Source organism: Antechinus flavipes, chromosome 6, assembly GCF_016432865.1.
Source record: "Antechinus flavipes isolate AdamAnt ecotype Samford, QLD, Australia chromosome 6, AdamAnt_v2, whole genome shotgun sequence".
NCBI classification, from domain to species: Eukaryota; Metazoa; Chordata; class Mammalia; order Dasyuromorphia; family Dasyuridae; genus Antechinus; species Antechinus flavipes.
The window spans coordinates 52449505-52467873 of record NC_067403.1 but is presented as its reverse complement, the minus strand read 5'-3'; the positions used below and the strand labels follow the sequence as shown (position 1 = coordinate 52467873).

The 18369-nt window shown below is 33.7% G+C and overlaps 1 protein-coding gene across 1 annotated transcript in view; it reads left to right on the top strand.

Annotated features, from left to right (window-relative positions):
- TMPRSS11A (transmembrane serine protease 11A) overlaps positions 1 to 18369 on the top strand; it is a 57255-nt gene that overhangs the window by 19771 nt on the left and 19115 nt on the right. Inside the window, exons 4-5 of the mRNA XM_051966668.1 lie at positions 7459 to 7526; positions 11262 to 11422. Coding sequence (XP_051822628.1) covers positions 7459 to 7526; positions 11262 to 11422 — 229 coding nt within the window. The remainder of the gene's footprint in view (positions 1 to 7458; positions 7527 to 11261; positions 11423 to 18369) is intronic.

Genomic DNA, 18369 nt, shown 5'->3' with positions numbered 1-18369 from the left:
TGCCCAATAATTGGAGGGAATACATCTTCTCCATCAATATTTACAAGTTGGGTTCATCATCAAATGTAAGCTCATCATGGACAGGTACTATATCTTTTCTAACTGTTGCAACATCCCACTTTGTCTGCCTAATAAGAGGTTCTCTACTTGGTGGGTACTTAGTAAGTGTTGTGTCTTAGTAAATGGATAATAAATTAAATATTTTAATATACTCAGCATGCTGGAAAAGTTAGTATGTTTCCCCAAAGATTATCTTCATTGTTTTCTTGTCAGCAAATTTCGAGCCATTATCTAGTGAATTCTGTACTTTAAAATTAGAAAAATGTAAAAAATCTAGATTTAGAACCTGAGAATTTAAGGTCATACAATTAGCTGATCACTGTCAGAATCTCACAGAGGAATTCATCCTCATTCTTATTTCTCATCTTTAATAAATCTAATTAGTACATTGAGGAGGATTCCAACACTCACTAGTCTTGCAATGGTAGCATCTCTTTGTTTGATACCTGATTGTCTATTGTCATTTGTCATTTTGTCATTGTCACATTGTGAGGTTAGACCATATTGATCTGTTAAGCAGAAATTGGGACCTTCCTAATGTTACATACTGGGAAATATTTATATCAAGCATGACCAGTGATATCATCTCATCAATGAGTTTGATAACATCCATACTTCCTTGTTATTCCTCCTACTTCAGCAAAGGAGATCTCGAAGTATCACATCTGTAACAAATCAGCTACTTATGGTAAATGGGCATATTGAATGGGTAGAAATGTCTACGTTTCTCAGCCCCATTATTAGAGATATAGTAAAGTGTCAAAGCAAACACATACAATTAGGATGAAAAAACTGGATTCGTTGTTATAAAAATAATGAATTAAGCAAGGCAGAATGCTAAGTAATTGGATTATCTAATAAAGAAGGGAATTGTAATATTTGGAGACACACAACTTGGTATAGAAGAAAAAAAAAAGTCCCTGAACTAGATGAGTGAAGAGGAAGGAAATAGAATGTAGGGAGATACTACTCTCTGCCACTGACTGTGATGTCATGGACAAGTTACAGCTTCTTTCTGAGTCTCACCTATCTTTTCTGTAAAACTAGGAATGAGGATGATTTTATTAGGAGATCCTTGAGTGGAAAAGTAAAAGGCAAAACATCAGTTTAATTTTTTTTAAAAATAAAAGAAACAAAATATGCCTTTGATCCAAGAGAAGTTATCTCAATCCTTTAGAGAACAGCAGTATGCATCTTTTGCATTCAATACTGAATTTATCATTACATTCATGTTTTTCTCTCACATATCTCTAAAGAATACAGACAATATTCATGAAGCATTAATCGTGAGTCTCTGTATTGTTATGAATCAGGAAGTTTGCCTTGTGACACCAGTTGTCATTTGTCTCCATCTCTTTCTTACATCTGCTTTTGTGGATATCATTTGCTTCTATCTCAATCTCCCCCTCTAAAATCCAGGAGTCACAGATGGAAATAATGCTTGGCTCAGTAGTTTTTCTGAATAATCTTCCTTGGTAGCTGAATTATATCATCTAGTGAGTCAAGAATTTAATTCAGTACTGTAGTCAACAAGTTGGGAATTGCCAAGTCATCAATGGTGGGAGGAATTCATTTAAGGGAAGTTTACACACTAGTCTTTAAATACACACTTGTCATGAAGTTCCTTGTTCTCCCTATTTAAATTTCTTTCATTTTTTCCCCTATGTTCTTTGGGTAGTTTGGTGTTTTTCTTATTTAAAGACAGATCATTGATGAAGTCATAACAATTAGCTTCTTTTCATTTGGATACTAAATCAATTTAAATTCCCTCTCTGAATGTTCTTGGAAATCTTCATTTGCAATTGTTTTTCTTGTTACTATCTCCAACAACTTTAAGATTTTGTTATTAGTCAACTAGCTGAATTTTCCATGCATTTATTATCAATTCCTTCGAATGTTCAATGATTTACTTTGATTGACTATGTAATTATGGAAGGTCTTAAATTGTACTCAATATAGATTTACTTAGTGTCCAATGAACATTCATCTTGAATAAAGCTTCTCTAGAAACTCCTTCTGGTCCCTCATAAGTGACATAGAATTGATCCTAGAGGAATATGAGCAACATTTTGATGGTGGGAAATTATTTCACCCTGTATTGATAGGTATATTCAAATAGAAAGCTCCTGCAATTTTCATTATGGGAGAAATATTCTCTGCCAAGATCACAAAGATCAGGATTGGAGGAGGAAAGTGCTAATGGAGGTGCTAGGTTTGGCAAGAATAGAGAAGTCTAGCACTATATCTTATTATCATCAAGGAGATCCAAATACTTACTAATTGTATTACTCCTGTCAAGTCATGTGCCATATTTGCCTTAGCTTTCTTAATTGTAAAATGGGTATGATGAGAGCATCTATCTCGCTACTTGTGAGGATTGAGAATTTGCACAGCATTTGGTACAATGTTGTTAATCATTCAGTCGTGTCTGACTCTCTATGACCCTGTAGGGCATCTTCTTGGCAAAGATATTGCAGTAGTTTGCCATTTCTTTCTTCTGTGAATTAAGAAAGCAGAGGTTAAATGAACTCACCCAGATTCACACAGCCATTAACTGTCCAAAGCAAGAGTTGAACTTCATTGTTCCTGACTCCAGGCTCAGAGCTCTATCCACTTAGCCCATCCTTGTTGACTTCCTTCCTTCAGGAGACCTTAGCAAAAAGCTCCATGGAGTCAACGTGGACATTTCTAATGCACACATAGAATGATGCTCTAAATTCCGCTCAATATCTGTTGGAGTCTAGATAAAGGCCATTATTCTTTCCTATTTATTTGTGCTTTAGAGACTCAAAAATATAAATGTGTCTAACTGGAAAAGGAACAACTGAAGGAGATCTAATACCTATTTATGACCCTAACAGACAAGTTCAGAGAAAAACAAATGATGCTATGAACAAGTTTGCTGGCAGCAACTCCAGCAAAGGAAGAGCATTCTAAGTGTATTGGTGTACAGGGAAAATACAAAATTGCAGATTGTCAAGTAGATAAAAGGCAGTGTAGTTTGATGGCACACGAAATGTTGCCAGAGAATGGTTGGGACCCCACAAAGGCAATACATCACAACCACCTGTTGATTACAGTCCACTTAGCCAGATGCCTTGTAGTGGGACAAAAATGTCAGAGGGCTAGCCATATGGATCGTTGAAGACAAACAATCATTCAAAGAAGAAAATATGGATCATGATACATGATATGAAGAAGAAAATTTGTGTTAATACCCTTTTGAGGTTCAGAGAAGTCAAGCAAGATTACCCCTAACTGGAGTTTTCTAAGATTGAGAGAGAAAGACCACCCTTTTTGACTAATATTTCAGTACTGAGGACCTCAACAGAATAGAAAACACACATGGAGTCATTGGAAAGCAGTGGTGGTTGTCCTGGGCTATCCATTAGAATTTTAGTGCTAAGTTGAATAGTTCCGAGAATACTAAAACTATAGGACAATGGCAGGTCACCCCAAAAGAATGACTTAAGATGCTGTAGGAGTGATGGGAGAGAAAGTTATATCGGTAACCCAAAAGTGTGTCTTGATTTGTATTCTGCCTAAAGCACTGATATGTGAAGCTGTGCACTAGAGGAGAATTTTCTTATCTAAAGTATTATGTGAATTATGCATTATATTTCTTTCTATGACCTACACAGCTCCTACATATATATTCTATATTCTATATCTGCAAATGGACTGTATATTTGAGATAATTATCTATGATTATGCTGTGTGCAAAATGATAAAAATTTAGAATGTGAATGGGAAAAGTGCAATCTATCCAATGGGACTTGTAGTGTCTGCCTTTGAAAAAAATTGAGAGAGATACCTAAGGGGATAGATACGTTAATATGGCTACCATATTCTATTTGGTGGGAGGGGAGAACACATTTCCAAAGCCCTGTGCACTAAAAGAGCAGCTCTAAACACATCTAATTTAAACAGAAAGCTGGCAACCATCTCCAAGGGAGATTTGGTTTGTTTTTGTTTTTGTTTTTGTTTTTGAGGAGGGGGGTTTGGCTTAAGTGTCTTGCCAGGGGTCACATAACTAGTAACTGTCAAGTATTTGATTCTGGATTTGAACTCATATCCTTTTGAATCTAGAGCCAGTGCTTATCCACTGAACTATCTAGTTATTCCCTTCCCTTTTTAAATAAAATTTTAAAATAAAAATAATTATTATATTTTATTAGCTATAATAATTTGATATTTAGTATGAAAATCATATTATAGATAGCTATTTTATTTAGACAGAATGGCATATAGGAAGTATGATGAAAGACTGGATCAAGAGCAAAACAATGGTCACCAGAAGCCGTATGACCAGAAATTGGACCAGGAGTGTCTAAGCTGTAGAACAAGTACAGAACAACCAAGAAAAGGGTGGGAGAATGAGAAAAAGCCAAGTACTGAGGTGGGGAAATAAGGGACTAAGTCAGCAGCATCCAGAACCTCTGGAGTCCTCTCAATATGGCTTAAGTGATGATAAATCCCCTTTTGACTATGATGGGGAGATAAGCAATTATTCAGGCGAAAAATAAGAACTTCCATAGAAAAACCAACTGTTCTACCCATGAGCTTTACAACCACAAGCATTCAGTTATCTTCTCTGAGACTTGATTTCATTGTCAGTAAAATGGAAACAATTCATATTACCTAATTTATAGGGCTAATATAAGGAAAGTGCTTTGTAAATTTTATAGTATTATATGATATTATTATAATCTGTGAAAATTTTGTGTGAAGCCATGGATGAGAATTCAAAAGAAGAAAAGGCACAGAGTTAGTATTATCTACAGGGGTGGAGTGGATATTCACACTTAAGAGAATGAGATCCATTAAGGTATAATAATATGCCATGAACAAATAAATGAACATTGATGCTGAGTAAGGAAATCCTAAGGTATTTTTCCTTACCTCAGCCTTCCTTTTCTTTTTTTGCCCTTTTACAAAGTGACAGTTGTTTTTTCTTGTCCCTCCCAGTATAATTCCTGCAAGTTATTTGCATGTTCAGCAAATCCTGTAGCCTAGTAGCCAATTTAAGCAACTCTACAGAATGTTCTCAAACATGCTTCCAATCAACACACATTGCTGCCATCCAGCGTTCACTGGCAAACACTGCTATTTGCAGGTGCCAGATGCAACGTGAGTTCTGGGCTACTAGGTTCCTGGCAACACATCGTGTACAACCATAGCACAAAAACAGTTGCCTTTTATTTTCCCCTCTGGCACACAGTGATATAATCAGATTAATACAGCTCAAGACTAAGAATTGCCAAGAAAATTGTATTGCTGTCCCTTGGTTTATACCCTAATGTGCAAACCAACTGAACTAATTCAAATGTGCAGTTTTCTCCTAAGGCCCTCAGGATTTCCTCCTCTGTCTCTCCATCTTTTATAATTAATGATTTCATGATCTGTAGAGAAAAATTAAGTCCATAAAAGCCTTCAAGGAAGTTTTCCCTTTTTGAATCTGTCTCTGTCTAGTTACTTTTTCTTCTAAACAATCATTGAATAAAATCTTGTATTTTGAAAAATCTAACTTCATAAACATATATATACACATACATATACACACACATATAACTTCATATACAACTAGGGGCCTATTGTCTTTTATTTAAAGAGGAGCCTTGCTCATAGGCTATTTCTCATCTTCCATCTCTCCCTTTCAATAATTATATTCCTCTCTCCTGTGCCATTATTTATAATTCTTGCATTTTGTATTTGGATCAACTTTATTTCTGAACATATCTTCTTTTGTAACATAGAAAAAAAGAGAGGAAGGAAGGAAGGAAGGAAGAAAGGAAAAAAGGAAGGAAGGAAGGAAGGAAGGAAAGAAAGAAGGAAGGAAGGAAAGAAGGAAGGAAAGGAGAGAGAAAGAAATAAGGAGAGAGGGAGGGAAAGGAAGAGGGAAAGAAATAAAGGAAGGAAAAAATCAGGGAAAATTAGCAGCACATCAATCTAGTTGATATATATCACATTTTATAACCAATAGTCTCCCAGAGAGAGAGAGAGAAAGAAAGAGAAGAAAATATGTTTTCTCAACTGTCCTCCAGGGTCAAACTTGTTGGTCATTAAATTCATACCAGCTTCAAATTCTTTTGTAGTTTCCATTTACATTGTTTTAATGACTGTCTCTATTATTTCCCTGCTTCTGCTTAATTCACTCTGCATTGATTCATATACATCTTTCCATGCTTCTCTAAATTCTTTAAATTCCATTATGCTTATGTACAACAATTTATTCATTGATCTTTAAAATTATAGACATCCTCCACTGGGTCAGTATCCCAAAGACATCATAACAGAGGGAAAAGGACCCACATATGCAAGAATGTTTGTAGAAGCTCTTTTTGTAGTGGCAGGAACTGGAAATTGTATGGACTCCCCTCAGTTGAGGAATGACTGAATAAGTTTTAGTATAATAATGTAATAGAATATTTATGTTCTATAAGAAAGATGAGCAGTTTGATTTCAGAAAATCCTGGAAAACCATTTATGAATTGATGCTGAATGAAGTGAGCAGAACCAAGAGAACATAATAGATAATAAAAAGATAATATGATAATCAACTGTGATGGACGTGGCCCTTTTCAACAATGGGGTGATTCAAGACAGTTCCAATAGTCTTGTGGTGGAAAGTATCATCTATATCCAGACAAAGAACTATGGAGACTGAATATGGATCAAAGCATAATGTTTTCCCTTTTTTTGTTGATTTTGTTTGCTTGTTTTTTTATTTGTGTTTTTTCTCCTTTTGATCTGTGTGTTTGTGTGTGTGTGTGTGTGTGTGTTCATGCAACATGATGAGCATAGAAATATGTTTTAAAGAATTGCACATGTTTAACCTGTATTGGACTGTTTGCTGTCTTGGGGGGTAGGGGAGACGAGGGAGAAAAATTTGGAAGGGAGGAAAATTTTGCAAAGGTGAATGTTGAAAACTATCTTTGCATATGTTTGGAAAAATAAAATAATATTTTAAAAAATAAAGTTATAGACTTTTATTTCTAGTAATTTGTCAAATACTTCTATGAATCTATTGAGATAGAATAGAACCATTCTGTTTGATCTTGCTTATTGGCCAGAGTACCTTCAGAGTTATAGTATACAGAAAGATGTAGGAAAAAGAAACAACAGTTGCTGAGAGCAATAAACCATTCCAAAAGGAAGTAGCAAGGTTAAAAAGATAGACAAAAGGAAGAATGGAAGAAAAAACAAAGTGACTTACATGATGGTGCAAGTTCATAAACTAGCAATTGTGTAATTAGGCTAGATAATGGTAATAGCCTTCAGTTGAAGTTCACTGTGAATGACTTGATTCTTAATCAAGGACTCACTCTTATTGCAAAACATCTTTTTGTTAACTCATATCCTCCCTCCCTCTCTCTCCCTCCCCCCCCCCCCAATCAGGTGGATGAGACATTTATGGATTCTATCTTGAACAAACATTATATCAAGAATCAAGTTGTCCAATTGACGTGAGTATATTTGGAAAATACAGACTGGGCAAAGGTAACTTAGCAAGCAAAAGTAAGAACCAATGAATGGCAAAACTATATTTAGTAAACTTTACTCTGGCAGATTTTTCATATCATATATTTTTTACAAAGCAGGAGCTAAATCAGCAGCTAAGAAGATTTATCATTTTTTTCTATTGTCATTTCCAAGAACAATGGATACTGCTAAAAAGAAGTACAACTTGTGGTTTGGGGTAGTATCTTGTGCTTTTATTAGTTTTTTCATTTTGTTTTGTTTTATTTTGGGTGTTTGTAATGTACCCAAAGATTATACAGTGAAACTCTAATGATCTTTAGAGAATCAATTGAGTGACTAAAGAACCCTAAAACAACAAAACCCCATATATTACAAACATATCAGAAATGATTTCACTTCTCAGACCAAGACTTTTTTTGTGAATTAAAAGAAAATGAATCCCTTTTTTCAGGGAGAAAAAAGCCTCTGGTTTTCATTGGCTAATGGTGATTGGCTATTCAAAATGGTTTACAGCATTTCATAAAACAATTCATTAGTGTCTGAGGATGAGATGTACAAAATTCCCATTTGATTAGAGGCATTGTGTTGAGGAGAGTCTTAAACTTGAATTTGGAATCACAAGACCTGAACTGGAATCTCAGCTCTGCTATTTATTATCTATGTTCCTGGAATCATAGAATCGATCTGAGTTTCCTCATCTGATTTTTTTTTCTTCCTTCTTGAAGAGGAAAAATTGCATCAGGACAAGCAGAGATGGCCCTGTACTCTGGCCAGAAACTGTGAGGGTTTTCCCCTCTCAGATTGATTTTTTTTTTTTTTGAGTAAGTAGAAAAGGCCTCTTTTGCCTTATTTCTTTCCTACTCTTAATCACTGAATGGGTATCATCTCAGAAAAACTGAGACCTGGGAAGCCCTTAGTTTAAAAAGTCCAAAGTCTTCTACTGCATGTGAGACCAACTCCAGTCATCCTGATCTATGTCTTGCCACTGGACCCAGATAGCTCTGGAGGGGAGATTGAGGCTGGTGACTTTGCACATCCATATCTCATTTAAATCCCATTCACTTGCAAGTCAAAACACCATCTTCCTGAGGTCATCTCTTCTAGAAAAAAGGACAAATAATAACAACAGGGACACTGAAAAAGTATGGATTGGTCCATTGAGAACTTATTGGTAGTATGGTATAGTAGAAGGAATATAAGACTTGGGGATCAAAAATTCTGAATTTGCATTCTACTAATAGCTCATACTTACATAGCACCTTACAATTCACAAAGCATTCATCTCATAGCAATCCTGACAAGTAGTAACATAATTATTATCATTTCTATTTTGTAGCCCAGAATCACAGATATTAGGAGACTTCCAACTTACAAAGCTAGTAAATGTCAGGAAAAAGATTCAAATCGAGTTCTTAATAAATCAGTGTGCTCATTCTATGCCATAAAACATCTCATTTATTAAATATATAATCTGGGGCAGGTCCTTTGATATTTCTAGCCCCAAGCTAATGAATTTTAAAACTTTCTATCCTGATTTTGAATGACAAGTACTGAATCACTGCAACAAATTTATCTTATTCATTCGGCATCTTGTTTGATATCTTGTTCTCATTGCCTAGATGTTTTTGATCAAATCATTTAAATCTAGAGATGTTCTAGTGGGTACAGATTGCATACACTAAAAGAAAATTGTTTGTCAAACTGATATAAAGTACCATCTAAAGTCCTAATCTTCAGATTCAATGTTGTGCATGAAATAAAACACATAGTACTAACTAGGAATTTTTCCCCTGGGGCAAAAGCAGTTCTAATGGAGTAAAGAAGAAGGTGACAGAATGTGCTAGTAAATTTATCATAACTGGTTCTCTGAAAAGCATAAAACACTTCTAAGTTTAACTTTTTTCATTAATATTTTCTCTACTACTTTCTTAAGTCTAGATAATCTACCAACAATAAATTAAACCTGATTTGTTGTGTTTGCAATTTTCTGAGGTATGATAATTACAAAGAATATTTTTATAATGGAGAAAGCATTAGGAAGTGGATTGAACAGATGGGGCATGAGGACATTATACAAGAAAATCTAAAAAAGAGGACCACAAGATGAGTTAGGGGTATAGAAGAAAAGGAGGAAAAGGAAAAAAAAGTTCCAAGAAGGAAGTGTTATTCACTCCAAAACAGAACTTTAAGCTCCTTGTAAATAGGACTTTTTTTTCATTAACTGTAGCCCCAGCACCTAACAAAATGTTTGGCATATATGTATATGTACATATATGTACAGTAATCAATGGACAAATCCCTATTTACCTTGTACTAGTTACCGCTCTGGTGAAATATATGAAATATTCTATAAATGACTGATAGTTTCTACTCATTAGCTAATCCCTCTCCTCCCTTCCCCCCTACTCTTTTTTAGCCTGAAGAATTTGGGAGATTCATTTTTCTTTAGCTTTTTATTCCTAGAATTTAAAACACAAACCAACACATAGGAAGAGAAATAAAACTTTTTACCAGACTTTTAGGCAAATCTATACCAGAATATGAATCTATATAAATAGATTTGAAAAATAGCCTGAAAATTGCTAAATTCTCTCAGTCATGAAATAATTCAACTCTATGATATTACATTAAACCAAGGTATTATAAGTACATACCAATCTTTACCACATCCTACTTTATGACATCACTGTCATACATTTATTTCCCTGTGCACTTAACCTGACACACCTGCTGACATAGTGAATAATATGGAAGAAAAACAAAAACAAAAGCAGGACAACTGTCTTCTGTGAGATAAGAATGAGAAGAGTAAAAAATTAAGGTCATGTGAATTGAGTGAATCAAGCCATCACTATGTCAAAAAATTCAAAACCATTCTGCTCCACATAGATATCAAATTAATGAATAATTTCATAAGAATTTATTAAATGTGTATTATGTAATAGCCACCTTACTAAGCCCTCTGTTACATACAACTTATGATAGGAAAAATGCATTGGTCATGCAATAAAAGTAAGGAGAATGGACAATGATATCCTTAGGATGCCAACAGAACACAAGAAAAGCATCTACAACCTTGAATTTAACCCCGTGGTAAATGTGGTGAGTGGATGGGAAGAAATGGCAAAAGTTGTAAAGAAAGAGCAAGTAATGATAGATTGCAATCTGCATCACTGAAGGGAATATCTATATTGAAGAGATCATAGATCCATTGGAATATGTACAATTTATTCTTCCACCTGCTGATGGAGCTACAATGATAAATGTGACATGTTCTCCTACCTCAAGAAGCTTGCAGTTTAGTAGGAAGAAGATAAAGAAATTATATATAGAGAGAGAGGCAAAATAAAAATTAACATATAACTGTATAAGATGAACATAAAGGGTTTTAAAATCAAATAAGAGAATAAGTATAGAAAATAATCTTTCTGTTCTGATTTTTCCCCTTCCTCCCTATAAAATATAAAATCAAATTAAATTTAAAGAAAAAGAAAAAAATTAAATATTTAAGGGCTTAGAATTTTAGCACTAAAGATAGCCTCAAAATCATGCAGTTAAATAATTTCAATTTTCTTACAAATGAAGAAAGTGAGAATCCATGTTAGGTTCATCTAGCTAGGTAGTGATAGAGCTGGGGCTTGAACTCAAGTTATCTGATTCCCATTCTAGTGATTTTTCTTCCATGGTATCTCCCTCTGTTTTTTTTTTGTGTTTTGCAGGCCAGACATAGATGGCATGAAAGCAGATGTTGTGATGGTGTTTCAGTTTCCCTCCAATGAGAGAAGAGAAATAAGAGAGAAAAAAATTCATAACATTTTACATCAGAAAATAAGGAATACAAGAACTCTAAGGATAAATGCTTCATCCCTTCAACTCAGTGGTGAGTATTTGTTTTTCCAATTATTGTTAATTCTTGTATTAAGGCATTTACTTATAAATAATAAATTTATATATATATATATGTAATATATTTATAAACATATTGGTCATTCTTCCACCAAATAAATAAATGAATGACAATGAATATACAAAGAAATAGGAAGAGAAGAAATAAGAATTTATTAAGTGTATAGTTAGGTGCCAGGTTCTATGCTAAGCTCTTCACAAATATTATCTCATTTGAACCTCACAATAATTCTAGGAGGTAATTCTTATTATTAACCTCATTTTAAAATTGAGAATACTGAGGCAGAAAGAGATTATATCACTAGCTCAGAGTCAAATAGCTAATAGTGCCTAAGATTGAATGTGAAATCAGGTCTTCCTGATGAGACACAGTGCTTTATCCATAGTGACACCATAAAGTCTTAAGAAATAAAAATAAACAAATAAATATGTGGCCAAAATGACATAACAAACAAACAAACATCTTAATAAATGAGCAAATAATTAGGTACATGAATGAATAGATAAATAAAGATAGGTAGGAAGGAAGGAAGGAAGGAAGGAAAGAAAGAAGGAAGGAAGGAAAGAAGAGAAGGAAGAAAGGAAGAAAAGAAGGAAGGCAGGAAAACAGGAAGGAGGTAGGGAAGAAATAGGTGGGTAGAGATATAGATAGATAAACAGACAAATAGATTGATGATAGATAAGATAAATAACATTCAATGTTTTCCTTTATCGTCTATGCTCAAGGTGTGACTTTTAAAAAAATGAAATCTTAGTAAATCTTAGTTACATCATAGAGTGGCTTTTATTTTCTGCTGAATGAAGCAATTCATGGTACACATTCCAAAATAGCTGAAGTAAATGTTTATCAATAATAAGAGCTAGCTAGGCTGTCCTAGCTGTTGTCTCTGTGACTAAGCAACTGAAAAATCTATGGTGTTTTGCAAGTTCTGCATTTTTTGTAGAATCTGGAACATAGTCAAAAAACTCTTTTGTTTAAAGAATTTATAGGATGTTACATATACTATTTTCCCCAAAGGGATGAAGACATGAATAGCAAAAGCAAGTTCTAACAGATAGCTACCTCCTTGTACTTTGGGAGTTAGTTATTAACTCTTTGGTGGTCATTAGACCTTTCTAAATAAGTTTTGCAAAGCACTAACTTTAAAAATTATCCTTTTTTCATTTTAATTATTAAACATTATTAAAATTATATTGTCTTAATAAAAAAAAAAGGAAAGAAAAGAAAGAATCTGTAAAGTGTATTGTAGATCTTCTGTTGCCTTAGGAAGCCAATCCCAAAAGACATTGTGAGAACTACAAGATAATGGCCATGCTGCTGAGTTACATCATGGATTGTGGAATTACCAATACCCAAAGCGCCTCCAGTTGCATGAACAGGGGTGCTCTTTCCATTGATGCAGATTGCAATCACGCTATAACTAAATAGCTGATCTACTAGAGCTGTAACCATTTTCATCACTCAAGGTGCCCTTGTGAAGAGGCACTCTGAACTTAGTTAGGAAAGCCCTCCTGAAGCAGTATATTTATCACTTTAAGAGGGAACTGGTGATTATTACCCCATACTTAAGAATTTTATAGTTTGATAGCACCAGTCAGGACTTGTGCTTCCCGGGAACAGTCTCAGTGAACAAGGGATAATCTCTTTTTAAAATTATTATTATTATTATTATTATTATTATAGCTTTTTATTTACAAGATATATGCATGGGTAATTTTTCAGCATTGACCCTTGCAAAACCTTCTATTCCAACTTTTTCCCTCCTTCCCCCCACCCCCTCCCCATCTTGGGGGTTAAATATGTTAAAGTATGTGTTAAACATAATATATGTATACATATCCATACAGTTATTTTGCTGCACAAGAAAAATTGGACTTAGAAATAAGATAAAAATAACCTGAAAAGGAAAACAAAAATGCAAGCAGACAAAAACAGAGGGATTGGGAATTCTATGCAGTGGTCCACACTCATTTCCCAGAATTCTTTTGCTGGGTGTAGCTGGCTCTCTTCATTATTGAACAAATAGAACTGATTTGGTTTATCTCATTATTGAAGAGAGCCACATCCATCAGAATTGATCATCAAATAGTATCATTGTTGAAGTATATAATGATCTCCTGGTTCTGCTCATTTCACTAAGCATCAGTACATGTAAGTCTCGCTAGGCCTTTCTGAAATCATCCTGCTCGTTGTTTCTTACAGAACAATAATATTTTATAATATTCATATACCACAACTTATTCAGCCATTCTCCAATTGATGGGCATCCACTCAGTTTCCAGTTTCTGGCCACTACAAAGAGGTTTGCACATACAGGTCCCTTTCCCTTCTTTAGTATCTCTTTGGGGTATAAGCCCAGTAGAAACACTGCTGGATCAAAGGGTATGCACAGTTTGATAACTTTTTGAGCATAGTTCCAAATTGCTCTCCAGAATGGCTGGATGTGTTCACAATTCCATCAACAATGTATCAGTGTCCCTGTTTTCCCACATTCCCTCCAACATTCCGCATTATCTCTCCCTGTCTTCTAGCCAATCTGACAGGTGTGTAGTGGTATCTCAGAGTTGTCTTAATTTGCTTTTCTCTGATTAATAATGACTTGGAGCATCTTTTCATATGGCTATAAATAGTTTTCATTTTTTCATCCAAAAATTGTCTGTTCATATCCTTTGTCCATTTATCAATAGTAAAATGGCTTGATTTCTTATAAATTGGAGTCAATTCTCTATACATTTTGGAAATGAGGCCTTTATCAGAACCTTTGACTGTAAACATGTTTTTCCAGTTTATTGCTTCCAAGGGATAATCTCTATCCCATGATGAACACTTCCTTCCCAGCACATTCTATAGTCCAGACAAATCAGCATGTTTTCTATTACCAATATATCATATTCCATCTCCATTCTCCTTGCCTTTGAACAACTTCTCCCCATTCCTTTTTTCTACTTTCTTCTAATTTCTGCCTTATAGAATCTTTCCTTCCTTCCAGAGTTCAGCTTAGGTGGTACTTCCTATGGAAAGTCTGTCTTGATACCTACTCAGTTTACCAATGAACTTCCCCTGGAAATTATTCTGGATCTATCTTGTCTATATTTTGTACTTAGTAGCTCTCATTTTGTCCTTTACTCCTTAGCCAAACAATATATTATAAGACACTGAAAGGTAGGAGTAATTTCTTTTTTTTTATCGTTTTAGTTCTACAACCTAGTATAACACATAGTTGCTGTTTAATAAAAGTTTACTGCTAACAAGTCTCAAGGGAAAACTTTAGCTGGAGGTAGCCAATAAAGAGCATTAATTCCTTATGAATTTAAAAGACCAAGTTATTGCAAATGATATATGAAATAATTTCAAGCACGTGGTCTGATTTCCTTCAGCCCCATTACCTGACTTGCATTTCTGTTGGGACATAGGCTGTTGAGCTAAGACTTATATTCATATCCTAGAATATATACGCTAGCAAATGGAGAAATAACCTGAAATCTAGAAGATCTTGTCCTGTCATGACTTATTGAGGGACCACCCGATATCATTTGGCCTTTCTTAACTTCTATTTTATCATCTGTAAAAGGAGGATAATTAATTAATAGAATTTAATAAATATAATTACTCCCTTCTTCCTAGGGATATTGTGAAGATTCAAAAGAATGCAGAAAATACTTTTGAGACATAGGTGCTACATAACTACAAACTATTACTATTCTATAAATTGTTCCTTAGGATTAGAGTCATTGCAGTCTAAAAGTATTTATGCAAATGAAAGGCATCAATAACTGGAGGGCTAGCTCAACAGAATTCAATCCTTCCCCTGCCCTGATTTGTGCTTTTTAACCAAAAGATAAAACAGTGTCTCCCTTTAGGAAAAAGGAAAAAAAAAGGTTCCTTATGTGAATAATTTTTATAATCACTGACATTTATGTTAACATTTATTGGTCTGCAAAACACTTTATCTATATATTGTCTCATTTAACCTTTACAACAGCTCTGTGAGGTAAGTGGTACATATATATATATTTATGTATTTTATATATATGTATATATATTATTAGTTTCATATATATGTATATGTAGATATATATATGTTTTATTCTCCAAATGAAGAAACTGAGACTTAGAAAGGGTGAATGACTTTCTCATACTCATATAACTGAAAAGTGTTAGGGACAAAATAACCCAGGTCTCACTTCCTTGCTAGAACATTGCTGTTCTCCATATATCAGACTGATTTTTCACATACAAAGACAAGAATATAAGAATACAGGCACTTTGAATGAAGAATGGATAAATATTATTTCAAAATGCCCTTTAACTGTTAAAAAGCTCTTCCCCTGTGAGAAAATATCTTCTCCAACAGTCTAAGATGGCTTTTAAAATTCTTACATGATCTAAAACTGTCAGGGAACACAAAATAGGCTTAAAATTTTCTATAAGAACTACAAAAGTAAGGCCTGTAACAGGTCGTTCTGGCATAATACCAACGTTTAAGAACTTCCATTTAAGTTAGAGAATGACTTGATCAAATAAAACCTTGAGAAAAAAGCTGTTGACTTCCAAACTCAAAGGGGTAATTTTCAGTGATGGAGAGTAATGCTTTTTTTTCCATTTTAATCTAGTTAAAATAATATTTGGAAAGAGTGAAAAGCCAGGACAAGTGCAACATCATCCAATTTAGGTTTGACTACTAACTAGTGTATTAGTTCTCTGAGAGAATAGCAAATTATGAGTATCTACCATGTTGTTGTTGCCGTTTTTCTGTTCTGTTCTACAGTGAAACTAGCCAAGCAAAATGCTGACTTTAAAAGCACTATTAGTCCTTTGGGCTCTGGTAGAAAAAGCATTTGTTCATCCTTACCAAGTGATATTGAAAGGATCATCTAGCTAACAAGACAAATAAGTGAATTGTTATTGGAAACCAATATACTAAAGCTATAGGAAGAACTGTGAAGTCATCAGTTCATTTTTTTCATTATAGATTTGTTTCTCTAGTCCAAACTGGTCCAAAAAGAATTCCTCTGTTAGAATGTTTTCTTAGTGTTTTTTTTGTTTTGCTTTGTTTTGTTTTCTCTTTCTTCCTTTTTTCCCTTTATTTGCTTTTCAGAACTTCTACTTTGGTGCTTAATTAGGGTTTTTATTTTGGTGGGTTTTAGTTTTAAATAAATATTATTTACCTTATTGGATAAAGGTCTATTTATTTCAAGGGTCAAGGTAGGTAGCATAGTAAATATAGTGCTGGGACTGGAGTCAGAAAGAATCTATGGCCTCAGACACTTAGTTGTTGTGTGACCCTAGGTAAGTCACTTTACCCTGTTTGCTTCAGTTTCCTCATCTGTAAGATGAGTTGGAGAAGGAAATGCCAAAGACTTTGCCAAACCAAAATCTTTGTCAAGAAAATGTCAAGTGGGGGTCAAAAAGAGTAGAACATAAATGAAAAATGATTGAATAGCAACCACAAATACAACTACTTCTTCCTATGTTTTCTTGCGTTTTTACCAAGAAAAGGATTGTATCTTTTCAATAATTTTTCTGTGTCTATTAATACTGTCTTTTTCTTGTTCTTTAAACAATATAATATATTTTAATAGTTTCTCTAATATTGAACTAATCCTATTTTCCTGGTATAAATCCAACTTGGTCATTGTATTTAATAATTATGACATATTGCTGTATCCTCTTCGCTAATATTTTATTTAACATTTTTCAATATATTAGACATATCGGTCTATAGTTTTCTTTAAAATTTCATATTGAATTTATTCATTTGTTCTTTCTTTTATGTTGATTATGTAAACTTAACCTAAGTATTATTTTGACTGTGTTCCAAAAAGTATTGGAATGTTTGATTTTATTAGCATTAATGAAATTACCTAAATTTTTTTGTGATTTGTTTTTTGACTCAATGATTCTTTGGGTTTGTCATTTAATCTAGCTAGTTTTTAATCTTTTCTAATTGACTATGATTTTATTGAATCATGATCACTAAAGGATATGTTTAATATTTCTACTTTTTTGCATTTCTTTGTGATGATTTTATACCTTATACATGTAGAATTCTTGTAAATGTGCCATGCAAAGGTAAAAAATATATATATACTCCTTTCTTACTTCATTATTATTATTATTATTAGTGTTTAGGCTTTTGTTGTCATTATGGCTTTCAGATAGTCCAATGATTCTGAAATTTTTTCTTGATCTATTTTCATATTAGTTGTTTTGATATGAAATACCAATGGTTTCTATTTTTTCAGTATTTTGATTTTAATACTTCTTATTGTCTCATACTCATTAACTTCTATTTAATCTACGATAATTTTTAAGTACTCTGTTACTTGAACATATTGTCTATTTCTTTTACTACAATGTTATTTCTCCTTCCAAGTCAATGCATTGAGGCTCTCATTTCTTCTCCAATTCTTTTTGTTAGCATCTCATTTATAGAATAATTTTAACTCTTTAAAAACTTGATTAATTTCTTCCAGGAATTCTATTTAACTTTGAGTCCAAGCTATATTTTTTTTAAGCCTTTGTTTATGGATGTTTTTGGAGTGATTTTTTTCTTCTGAGTTTGAAATCTTCATTATCATAATATTTTTCATGATGTGAATATCATGATGTTGTTGCTTATTAATTCTTTGCTCTTAAGACTTGGTGTTAGGGCCAGGTCTTATGCATTTCTGTAGGGATTTCTGGGCTTAGTTTGATCCTGATTTGTTTTGTCTGGGGTCTTTCTATTGCTTTCTTCAGGAGTTGAGTACAGGTTCTTCCAGTATCTTACAAGTGATTAAGACTAAGGACCTGCAAACTTTCACTATACAGGAGTTTAATTTAGGATGAAATATGATCACTGCTTAGTCCTAATCTAAGCATTTGGAGCTCCCGATGGTATTTTACTATGGAGAGTAATGGGGACACAAGTATAGGAA